Source organism: Branchiostoma lanceolatum, chromosome 10, assembly GCF_035083965.1.
Source record: "Branchiostoma lanceolatum isolate klBraLanc5 chromosome 10, klBraLanc5.hap2, whole genome shotgun sequence".
Classification (NCBI taxonomy): Eukaryota; Metazoa; Chordata; class Leptocardii; order Amphioxiformes; family Branchiostomatidae; genus Branchiostoma; species Branchiostoma lanceolatum.
In genome coordinates this window covers 12,154,636-12,167,096 of record NC_089731.1, presented here as the reverse complement: position 1 = coordinate 12,167,096, position 12,461 = coordinate 12,154,636, and the positions used below count along the sequence as shown (strand labels likewise).

At 42.6% G+C, this 12,461-nt stretch overlaps 1 protein-coding gene across 1 annotated transcript; it reads right to left on the bottom strand.

Moving 5' to 3' along the window:
* Positions 1 to 2,767: 2,767 nt before the first annotated feature.
* LOC136443456 (allantoinase, mitochondrial-like) lies at positions 2,768 to 10,461 on the bottom strand. Its single transcript, XM_066440702.1, has 10 exons — positions 10,272 to 10,461; positions 9,084 to 9,235; positions 7,767 to 7,881; positions 7,366 to 7,512; positions 7,052 to 7,087; positions 6,374 to 6,477; positions 5,454 to 5,640; positions 4,896 to 5,034; positions 4,185 to 4,390; positions 2,768 to 3,530 (listed from the first exon to the last, which is right to left on the bottom strand). Exons 1-10 carry the CDS (start codon positions 10,419 to 10,421, stop codon positions 3,390 to 3,392), a joined length of 1,377 nt encoding a protein of 458 aa, XP_066296799.1. The 5' UTR covers positions 10,422 to 10,461; the 3' UTR covers positions 2,768 to 3,389.
* Between the last annotated feature and the right edge of the window lie 2,000 nt (positions 10,462 to 12,461).

Sequence of the window (12,461 nt, the reverse complement as noted above, 5' to 3'; positions counted from 1 at the left end):
TTAGCTTGTAGCTATATCATTCAGCTCCAGGGGCACCAGTCTTGTAGCTAAATCATTCAGGGACACCAGTTCTGTGGCTATATCATTCAGCACTAGGGACAGGCACACCAGTCGTGTAGCTATATCATTCAGCACTAGGGACAGGGACACCAGTCTTGTAGCTATATCATTCAGCACCTGAGACACCAGTCTTGAAGCTATATCATTCAGCACCAGGGACAGCAGTCTTGAAGCTATATCATTCAGCACCAGGGACAGCAGTCTTGTAGCTTTATCATTCAGCACCAGGGACACCAGTCTTGTAGTTGTATCATTCAGCACCAGGGACAGCATTCTTGAAGCTATATCATTCAGCACCAGGGACACCAGTCTTGTAGCTATATCATTCTGCACCAGGGACACCAGTCCTATAGCTGTACCATTCAGTACCAGGGACAAGGACACCAGTCTTGTAGCTTTATCATTCAGCACCAGGGACAGGGACATCAGTACTGTAGCTATATCATTCAGCACTAGGGACAGGGACACCAGTCTTGTAGCTTTATCATTCAGCACCAGGGACAGAGACACCAGTCTTGTAGCTATATCATTCAGCACCAGGGACAGGGACACCAGTCTTGTAGCTATATTATTCAGCACCAGAGACACCAGTCTTGTAGCTATGTCATTCAGCACCAGGGACAGAGACACCAGTCTTGTAGCTATATCATTCAGCACCAGGGACACCAGGCTTGTAGCTATATCATTCAGCACCAGGGACACCAGTCTTGTAGCTATATCATTCAGCACCGGGGACAGGCACACTTCTTGTAGCTATATCATTCAGCACCAGAGACACCAGTCTTGTAGCTATATCATTCAGCACCAGGGACAGAGACACCAGTCTTGTAGCTATATCATTCAGCACCAGGGACACCAGTCTTGTAGCTATATCATTCAGCACCAGGGACACCAGTCTTGTAGCTATGTCATTCAGCACCAGGGACAGGGACACCGATCTTGTAGCTATATCATTCAGCACCAGGGACACCAGTCTTGTAGCTATGTCATTCAGCACCAGGGACAGGGACACCAGTCTTGTAGCTATATCATTCAGCACCGGGGACAGGCACACTTCTTGTAGCTATATCATTCAGCACCAGGGACACCAGTCTTGTAGCTATGTCATTCAGCACCAGGGACAGGGACACCAGTCTTGTAGCTATATCATTCAGCACCAGGGACATCAGTCTTGTAGCTATATCATTCAGCACCAGGGACAGCAGTCTTGTAGCTATGTCATTCAGCACCAGGGACACCAGTCTTGTAGCTATATCATTCAGCACCAGGGACACCAGTCTTGTAGCTATATCATTCAGCACCGGGGACAGGCACACTTCTTGTAGCTTTGTCATTCAGCACCAGGGACAGGGACACCAGTCTTGTAGCTATATCATTCAGCACAAGGGACACCAGTCTTGTAGCTTTATCATTCAGAACCAAGGACAGGCACACGTCTTGTAGCTATATCATTCAGCACCAGGGACAGGGACACCAGTCTTGTAGCTATATCATTCAGCACCAGGGACACCAGTCTTGTAGCTATATCATTCAGCACCAGGGACAGGGACACCAGTCTTGTAGGTATATCATTCAGCACCAGGGACAAGCAAACCAGTCTTGTAGCTTTATCATTCAGCACCGGGGACAGGCACACTTCTTGTAGCTATATCATTCAGCTCCAGGGACACCAGTCTTGTAGCTATATTATTCAGCACCAGGGACAGGGACACCAGTCTTGTAGCTATATCATTCAGCACCAGGGACAAGCAAACCAGTCTTGTAGCTATATCATTCAGCACCAGGGACAGGCACACCAGTCTTGTAGCTATATCATTCAGCACCGGGGACAGGGACACTTCTTGTAGCTATATCATTCAGCTCCAGGGACACCAGTCTTGTAGCTATATTATTCAGCACCAGGGACAGGGACACCAGTCTTGTAGCTATATCATTCAGCCCCAGGGACAGGGACACCAGTCTTGTAGCTATATTATTAAGCACCAGGGACAAGCAAACCAGTCTTGTAGCTATGTCATTCAGCACCAAGGATATGGGCACCAGTCTTGTAGCTATATCATTCAGCCCCAGGGACAGGGACACCAGTCTTGTAGCTATATCATTCAGCCCCAGGGACAGGGACACCAGTCTTGTAGCTATATTATTAAGCACCAGGGACAAGCAAACCAGTCTTGTAGCTATGTCATTCAGCACCAAGGATAGGGGCACCAGTCTTGTAGCTATATCATTCAGCACCAGGGACAGGGACACCAGTCTTGTAGGTATATCATTCAGCACCAGGGACACCAGTCTTGTAGCTATATCATTCAGCCCCATGGACAGGGGCACCAGTCTTGTAGGTATATCATTCAGCACCAGGGACACCAGTCTTGTAGCTATATTATTCGGCACCAGGGACAAGCAAACCAGTCTTGTAGCTATATCATTCAGCACCAGGGACAGGGACACCAGTCTTGTAGCTATGTCATTCAGCACCAGGGACAGAGACACCAGTCTTGTAGGTATGTCATTCAGCACTAGGGACAGGGACACCAGTCTTGTAGCTATATCACTCAGCACCAGGGACACCAGTCTTGTAGCTATATCATTCAGCACGAAGGACACCAGTCTCGTACCAATATAGTCTAGTGTCATTTAGCAAGAGTAACAGGGACACTAGTATAGTCTTGAGTCAAGGACAAGCACCAAGGACACCAGTAACAAAACATTAAAGTTCCAAGTTATTTCCCTTTTTTTAATTGAAAAATTCACACCAATAGCCTTGGACTGCCTAAAATTGTCTCTTTATGTGAATCAAGCCTTAAAACCCTGTGTCCAACATCACATACTAGACATTGTGGACTTTCTTGATATTGAGCATTTGATGATGATGATTCTATTTGATGGCCACACATGATATATTACATACCGCAATGAAGTATCATCTTTAAAGATTTTAAAACTTTATATAGTTCAGTATATACATTCTCACAAAGGCATAGGCATATGCTACACAATATCATTAAGCACAGCAAGAACCGATATATCTCTTTGTACATTTTTCAATGATCATATTCTACATTATAGATATAAAAACCACTGTATCTCATCTATATTGCTCTTTGCAGGGCTTTGCTTCATGTCATCAAAACTTTTTAAAATTGTACGATGGTGAGGTACATGTAGGTGTAATCATTTGATCTGGGTATAGCGGAGTTTTGTTTTGATCCTATATCATCAGAATGATCTTGTACTCAATGACATTTAATTGTAAACTTGTAGAAGTAGGTAGAGGTAATTGGTAAAGGTATTTGTTATTTAATTGGTTGAGGTATTTCCCTATGAACTTGTTATTTGGCCGAGGTTATAGGTTTGAGGAGGATGGCTCCCATTGGCTGGCTGGAGAAGGTACCGTTGTGGTAGACTGTGTTTCCCCGTACCAGCGTCCTGTGCACCACACCCTTCAACACCTTACCAAGGTACGGGGTCACCTGTGGACGGACAGGTAAGGAGTTAGAGAATATTTCCTAGTGAATCCTTCCACTTGGTGGTACATATATGAATGCTGTAAATACAGAAATGTTTGCGGTGGTTTTATGTTTGCAGTTTCACCGTGAACATAAAACCACCGCAAACAGTCCATTTTCCCCTTAGCGCGAAATAAAAACCGTGCAAACTTAAATGCAATTACAGTATGCCTTTGTTTTCACAAAAATGCATTTGGGTGGCAAAAACGTTTAGTGATAACATCTTTGCAGATCTTACAGTACTTTTAGTTTGAACTAGTCTTTTTAGCAGGAAGCTACGCTTATGGGAGAACATGTTCACGATATCAATTCATTTTAATCTGAACATTTATTTCTATTGTTGGCCCAGTGAATATCTCACCTTCTGAAACAAGTCTTAACTGTACTTGCCAGCACACAAAAATTGGACTTACCCAAATTTTTAACTGTACAGCGCCAGTCTTTGTCAAGGAATGAGCAATCCACCGCTGAGATGGCGTCATGTTATGCAGATGAGACAAGTGACTCGGTGAGCAGTGGATCATAAGTTGTAGAATTTTTTGTGTTGGCAGTTACATTTAAAACTTGTTTCAGAATGACTTCTACCAACACAGATGAACTTTCAACCTAACACCTCACCTTGTTCTTGTGCTGAATGATGTCCTCAGTAACAGTGAAGGAACCATCAGGGTCCCAGATCACCAGGTCAGCGTCCTTCCCGACCTGCAGTGACCCCTTCCTGTGACCCATGCCACACAGGTCAGAGGTCGTGACACACATCCAGTCTACAAGGTCACGAACTGTCAGGTTCCTCTGAGCAGCATTAGTCCAGAACAGGGACAGGCCTGTGGCATTGCAAATTCCAAGGTTGAAATACCTTATTTCATGGTGCTAAATGTGTTGCATTTGTGTAACAGTCAGAACAGTACTTTGACTCATAATGGCATCATCTCACACTTCATTTTATATAAGTCACTGATTGGTCCTAATATAACCAAATTATAACCACCTGAGGAAATGCTGCCATCATGCCATTCGCCTAGCCTGGATGCCTTCCTAATTAGTTTTTCACGGGGAGTATGGGAGCTGTGGAAAGTCTAACCAGGATGGCACCCAGGCTACCATTGGCCCATTTTTCACTGTTTTATGGTAACGACAAGCTGTGTGATTGCCCTGATCCTGACATCCAATCAGAAAGCCTAAATCAGTAACACTTTAGCAAGACAGATAAGGCATATTATAAATCTTGATCTCTTCTCTTTGCAGTTATCAAAAACTGGCTCACAGCAACTTGTAATCTTACTTTTATGTGACCTTTTAATTCTGTAAAACATTACCCATCAAACGTACCAAACTGAACAGAAGCGACCCCTCCCCATGCAGCTACAAAGTCCCCTGTGCCCAGTAGTTTGAGATCAGCTGTGCACGGAGAGTGGTCTGATACCACCATGTCAATGTCTCCTGCCTTCAGTGCAGCCCACAACTGTTCCTGGGTTAGGTACGTAGAAAACGCACAAATATGTCAAGTAGGGAACATTGCTTCATTAGCACACTGAAGTATTAGCCATTTGTCTATCAATTCTCTATTGGTTACACGCTCGATCTTGTTTAGATGTACACATTTTGTAACTGCCTTTACCGTTTGAAGTAAGACGTTTCTGACATTTAGACAAGCCACAGATATGGTGCCAAACTGTCGTTTTTAAAATCCAGAACAAATTTTTAAGTCGTCATAAAAACGACAGTTTGGCAGTCCTTTTATGTGGCAAATCTTAATGTCAGGAATGTCTTATTTCAAACGGTAAAAGAAGTTACAAAATGTGTACATTTAAATGAGAACGAGGGTACAGGGTTAGGTAGTAGGGAGAAGATCACTACCAACGTTAGTAATCAATATTTATCCTTTACCTGATTGCTTCTCTCTCTGACTGGAGGACAACATTTGAACTGTGTGGCCCTGTCTGGGATGTCCTCGGCACAGAGTGTCAGGTAGTGGTGGCACGTCTCTACTGTCAGCGGTAACCCTCGCTGTTTGGCCGCCCTGATGATGGGGAGGGCTTCAGCAGATGACAGATGCACAACATGGCACCGAACCCTGGGATTAAACAAAACACTTTTAAATTAGTATATCAAAAATACTAGACTACATGTATATACAAATACAGATATGCATGTTATGCTTGTTCACCTTTATTCACTAACTTTTGAAAAGAGTCAACTGACACCAATCTGGCAAAAGAGTAAACCATTGCTCCATTCTGTTACATCTCGACATTTATGTCATACCTAGGCCGCGAAAACGTTCGATGTGGTTGTTCTGCATTGTGGAATAATTTTTCGTATCACACGGGGTTCTACTTTTATCACACAGGCTTCCATAGAATATTTAGAATGCATTTCGAGTGCGCTGAGTGGGCCGAAGTTGAAAATTCGAATACTGGATTCGGTCGTTGGAATTGCGGCTGTTACAATTTTTGTTCGAGGACACCAACTTTTCCAAAGTTCTGGCGCATTTTGCATTGAATTGCGTATTTTCTCGGGTGGAAATGGCATAGATAAAATACAACACGGTGTATTCCGCATCATCCATGATCCCGGCCCTCCCACGGCTTGTATCGCCCTCCGGCCCGTGGTCGGGCCGATATCTTGGGCAATACGGAATACACTGTGTTGTATTCTATTGTTATGTAGTGAGATTGCTATAGCAAAGAAATGAGTGGCTGAATGTGCAGATGTGTCATGAGTGAACGACAGACTGACTGAAGGAAAGAAAAAGGGAAGAGAGGAAAGGAAGAGATGATGCATATGACAAGTTTCCCAACCCTTACCCATACTGCTGGCACATGTCAGACACCAGTTGTATGGCATGGTTCTCCATAGACTTGGGTCTGGACTGTAGGAAGGTCTCATACACCTGCGGACTGGTGCTGGTCTGGAACAGGTGGAATTCATATGTTTGAATATTACTGTTCTAACGGGTTTACGGAAAAAGCTGGGCTGTCTACCTGGGCTATCTACCCTGGGCTGTCTACCCTTTTTGGGCCCCAAGGACATGTCAGCCCTGTTCTAACAGTCCTGCATGGTTGTACAAACATCACAGCTGACAGATTTTTCATGCACACATGTTGGCAGTGCAACCAATCGAGAAATATACTGTAAATGCATTTAAGTTTGTGTGGTTTTTAATTCGCGCTAAGGGAAAATGGAGTGTTTGCGGTGATTTTAACTTAGCGGAAGTGCTATGGTCACATACTGCTACAGTATTGGACAAAAACATGAAACCACTGCAAACATTTCTGCATTCACAGTAGCCAAACGTTGATTCAGCAACCATCCAAGGGACTGAGGTAATATGGTTGCTGAGAACAGGTGGTAGTTCAGGACAGGGAGGGGTTAACTATGTAAAAATGGACAGGACTGCTCTAATGTGGCTTGTGACTAGATATGGATGCCTGCACTAGGTAGTTTCCCAACCAGGGTTGACTGTTAACCTACTAAACACTCACCTGTGTACCAATAGGCTGGTCCACTTCAGCATGGAACTACAAAAACAAAACAAATGCAGGATAAGACCAGAGAAACATAGCAGGAACAATTTCTTAAAGTTTAGTTTACAGTCTGATTCTAAATGTTCCATCCTACTATTGACATGATATTGACAGCTCTTCAGCTTTAAGCAGTCATTACAGCATAATATAACATCATGATGTATTGTACAAACACACTAATTCAAAGGTATAACTTTATAAAATCACACCTACAAACATTGTTGCTTTCTGAAAAATGTTTATGTAGTAAATCTTGGTGGAACATAACTCACGAGTAGCACACTGTTGGTACCCTGTAGAGCCTGCATGGCTGTGTGTAGGTCTGGCTCTGTGACGTGCCGAAATTCATCCACACCACTGTGGATCAGGAAACACTTGAACCCAGATATCCCCGCTGCAATCATGGCCTGAAGCTCCCCCTAGAGGGAATACAAGATAGTGCAGTGACATTTTTCATGCCAGATTTTCATTTCCTTTGAAGTACTGTACAGTATGAGATGCATTGCTTTCATTCTTGAATGTTACTTTGATTGAAATAGACAGTCATGAACTGACCAATCAAAACACAGCATTCAAACAAGAGTGTAATTTGCTTTAATTATATGCAGTAAGCACAACTTGACATTACATCTGTAATAGGCTGGGTAAGAAAAACTAATTAGTGACATCTTACCTGGTTACCAGGGACCACCCCTCCCCAGAAGGCCACATCCACATGCAGCTTGTCCCTCGCTGTGTCCATCTTTGTTTGGAAGGCATCTAAGGTAGTAGTGGAGGGTATGCTATTGCTGTGGACCAATAAATCAAAGTTCAACCATATATAGAAGAGTTAAAGCTTAGGGTCGATGACAATAGCTTTACCATTCGTTTTTCGTTTCAAGGTATCCTCATTTGAGGTGAAGCATCAATGTTTTTCAGGTAGCTACTAGTGGTAGTGCAATGCGGCTTTGCTACGGCACACGTTTTTGGCCAAGCACACCGGGTCACCCCTACTAGTACTCTTCTCGATAAGTGTGTTGGGTTCTTTTACGTGCAGAGGTTTGATGCTTAAGGCCCCGGGGCCGCCGGCTTTACGTCACCATCCAAAATGACGAATGTAATCCCTCACAACATGTCCGAGCTGGAGTCGACCCCTAGGATCGAACTCGGGCCCTAGGATCCACGGAATTTGATCCAGATGGCAAGGGAGCAGGGTTGCTTTACCGCTTGAGCCACGGGGATTGTCTTTCAACTTGCAAATCTATCTCTTAGTCTTCATTGCGAATGGAGTGACCTTTGATGAGATAAGCATCAGGAGGTATCATAAACATCACTGTCTTCTCTCAGGCTTTAAAAGTACAACCTACAATTTAGTACAAAATGCACATTTACGGAATAAAATGATCACACGTCTACTTGAAGACTGGGTATAGTTCCCCTGGAAATATGGCGTCTCGGTGGCGCAGTGGCAGGCCAGTGTTTAATCCAGAACCAAGAGGTCCTGGGTTCAAATCCGGCGTTCCCTGATTTGTAGTCATTGGCGTTGTGCCCTTGGGAAAGGCACCAGTTACACGACTTTCCTCACTTAATTCAAGTACATTTTTTTACCTACAAAATGCACATTTACGGAATTAAATGGTCACACATCTACTTGAAGACCAGGGTATAGGTACTAGAAACGAGTACCTAGCATTTCTTTTAGGGGCGTCCCTCGGGTAGGACGTTAAATGGAGGTCCGGTGTTTGAGAATAGCTACACCTCCAGCCAGTTGTTAAAGAACCCGCCTACACAAAAAGAGTAGGGGTCCTTTCCGGTGTGAGTGGATCAAACCTTACAGTCTGGGCGGGGTTTTGACCTTGAAAAGGTATCATAGTCACCTGTTCTGTTGATCCTTCCACAAAATGTGGTAAATCTGAATAAATAAATAAATGGAATCGCTTGGAAATCAGCCTATTCAGCTGACAGGACTAAGTCTGATAAATAGGTAAACAGTACATCAGTGCTGACTCACAGAGGCATGTCGACTATCGTGGTGATCCCGCCGGCCGCCGCGGCCCGGGTGGCCGTGACGTACCCCTCCCACTCCGTACGTCCGGGTTCGTTCACGTGGACGTGGCTGTCGACAACGCCAGGCATCACGTACAAGTCTCCCGCATCTATTACCTGTAACCCGTAGAAAATCGTAATTCTTAATGGTGGGAATAATTCTGTAATTCACTTTGTCTTCACGGTAGCAAAATTTTAGGGTGTAAGGAAAATTGACATTTTCACCGAACTTTAACTTCACACTGGCGGCAAGTGATTTACAGAATGGATGTGTGAAGGAATCATATTACTACTAGTAGTATGAATAAGTTCACGGTACAGGGGTGACCGTGAAAACAGTGAACATAAAGTTGCAGTGAAAGAAACAAGAATTACAGTACTAGTAACTGAGGCAGTCAATTCTTTGACAGTACATGTGACCAACGATATATGTCAACAAGTTTGCTGAACAATTAAAATACAACCATTTTGCAATCTGGCCAACCAAGGACATTTATTTGGGCAAACTAAAAGAAGCTTGATCTGTATTCACATCACATGTTGGAGAAAACTGAAATAAGAATTCAAGCCCTGGTTATATATTTTTAGCTTGTTAGAAATATAACGTTACATGTAACGGTACTTGCAACAAAACATCTTGTGGTATTTCAGGGCTCCATAACTTAGCCTTTTAGATAGCTTTCCGACAGAAAACGGTTACAGCTGGATTCTGGGATAATTTTTGGGTGGTATCAAATAAATAAAATACTCCTTTTGCAGCTTGTTTCTGTGCTCTAATTATAAACGCCCAAAGCATGAAATAAAGATGCAAATGTGCTAATATGGGGAAGTAAATGTCAATTTCAATTTCACCAAACAGAATACTTTCCCCAGAATATTTCAAGTTTTACCCCCTAGGGTACCTTTAAGTTTAGTCGCCACGCCCCCAACTCAGTGTTATTATCAAAAATCAACATCAGGAAAGCTGTGAGCCAAGTCAGAAGCCGACACACAAGATTCTTACAGCTACTAAGAAACGAAATCAATATCACAGCGAGGTATTCAGAGGGAAGGTCAGAGCAAAGTCCAATAAAATTTCAGGGTCATCCTATATTCCACTGTGACCGCGCATTTCACTCGGGAGAAAAAAAACAGTACACATGACGCCACAAACCTCCAAACCGGCTTCAAAAGAAGAACTATTGCCCTTTCTTATCTCTGCGATGACTCCATCCTTGATGCAGATCTCTGCTGGACATATTTCGTTCGGTAAAACAACTCTTTTTCCTCGTACAACTTTGTCAAAGTTTACTCGGGACGCCATCTTGAACTAGAGGTCATCGACCGTCAGACAACCTCAGGTGCACAGTACAACAGCGGCCTCTAGCGGAATATCACAATATTGTAGCTTGGGTATACTTAAAGCATTAGAGCGACGCCTGGCGGGTAATATGATTATTGCTACTAGTATATGCCTTGAAGCTGGAAGACTTTTCTTCTTATTTGTGATTGGCCAATTTACGATCATTACAAGATTACGATTGGTTAAACACCGCCTATGTAAACCAATGAGAGCATTGCAAATATACATCAACCGTAAAGCTTTTACCCGTCTATCAGAATTTACACACTTTTCATTGGTCGTAGTGTTGAAATTTCGACCAATCATGTTAGCAAAAGCATTTATGTCAACCAATCAACATCAATGTTGCGTTTCCAACCTATCAAAAATATGCAATTTATTCATTGAACACAAGGCGTCGCTGCAGGACCGTAAACAGAAACGTGAAAAGTATCAGGGTGAGACATTCCCTCATGTTTTCAGTCGTAACTTTGCTGCTCCGTGTGTCTATAACGTTGTAAACCACCAGGACATCAGTTGTGCGAGCATACAGGTATAAACAGTGCCGAAAAAGACACCCTAATCTTCTGATACAGGTCAACTAACTTGACAAGGTATGTTACTCCTAATGGCAATTTTAGCAGTTATACAGGTCGCACTTGATTCATCAAACCACTGTAGCAGGTTGTACAACCACCTGTTATAACTTTATTCTTTACTGTATAACATGTAACGCAGAATTTTGCATTATGATACCAGATGATTTGTCTCCATCATCATTATATCATTAGCCAAAGGATACCAGATTATATTTATCTTATCTAAACAAAACAAAACAAAGTTCCATTTCTGTAAAGTGCGAAGACAAAGCTTTGAATTTTATTTCTGAATATCTTACAAATACAAGAGAAAAATTATTCAAGAATTATCTAAAGAATATAATATGGAAAACATCTTGCCCAATATGCCAATCACTGTTCCTTGGTCAAGTCTATATGTTTTGTTCAAATATATCCCTTCAGGGTCCACACAATAACGCATTGTGAGTATCTTATAATATATACAAATGAAGGCGTGTCATAAGCTTGGTATAGTGATCTATAATGCTATATAAATTCCATTGGTGTACATAGGTGGAAAGTGCAAGAAGTATATACAACATACTGGAAAACATCACAGTGGTAGCCACAATCCAATTTGTTAAATGCTCTGTACATGTACAACATACATCTGTTCATATGTGTTCCTTAAGGCTCCATACAGTGATAAACTACGAGCATCTGATATCTTGACATTTCATAGTGATCTAAGTGTACAGACATAAATGCTATGAAACGTAGCCAGGGTATCATCCTCTGTAGTAACTGCTGACTTAATCTTTTGGCTTGCTAACCACGGTTAACCATTGTCAGCAAGCATTTAACAATTGAGCCAGCGGTTTCTTCAAAGGATGGCAGCCAGGATAATGATACAGTTCAACAATCAAAAAGTATGTAATAGAGACATACAAAAATAAATAAAACCTGCAGTCGAATTGTAGTTGTGTTACAAGCCTGTGTGTACAGAGAATAGTACAAATAGACTTTTGCATCTCTGTACACCTCTGTACTCCCAACATGATATGGGTGCAGAGGATAGTATACAAATAGACTTATGCCTTAACAGCATTTGGATCTCTGTACAGTACCCTCCCCATGATATCCCAAATACCATCCATGTACATATACAACACACCCCTGTAGTCATAATTATATGCTGCCCAAAATGAATCTTCCATCAACTCCTTTGTTTTCTGACCTTGAACTTGTAAATACTGCTGCATGCTCCGAGCTGTTTCCCTACCCTTCACTCCAGCATATACAATACTCGGTATAACAATCTGTCGAACAAAGTGGCTCTGCATGAAGTTAGCATATGCTGTTGCCATGGCAACTCTAAAAGTGAGAAGCAGTTCCTTCATCTTCTGGAAGGTGGCTCTGCTTAGATACAATGATCTGTTAAAACCTGAAATAGCTGCAATCT

Coding starts and splice junctions, on each gene's coding strand:
- LOC136443456 (XM_066440702.1), bottom strand. CDS start 10,421: ATGGCGTCCCGAGTAAACTTTGACAAAGTTGTACGAGGAAAAAGAGTT. Junction 7,513..7,766: donor GGGTGGTCCCTGGTAACCAG/GTAAGATGTCAC, acceptor TATTCCCTCTAG/GGGGAGCTTCAGGCCATGAT. Junction 7,088..7,365: donor GTACCAACAGTGTGCTACTC/GTGAGTTATGTT, acceptor TTGTTTTTGTAG/TTCCATGCTGAAGTGGACCA.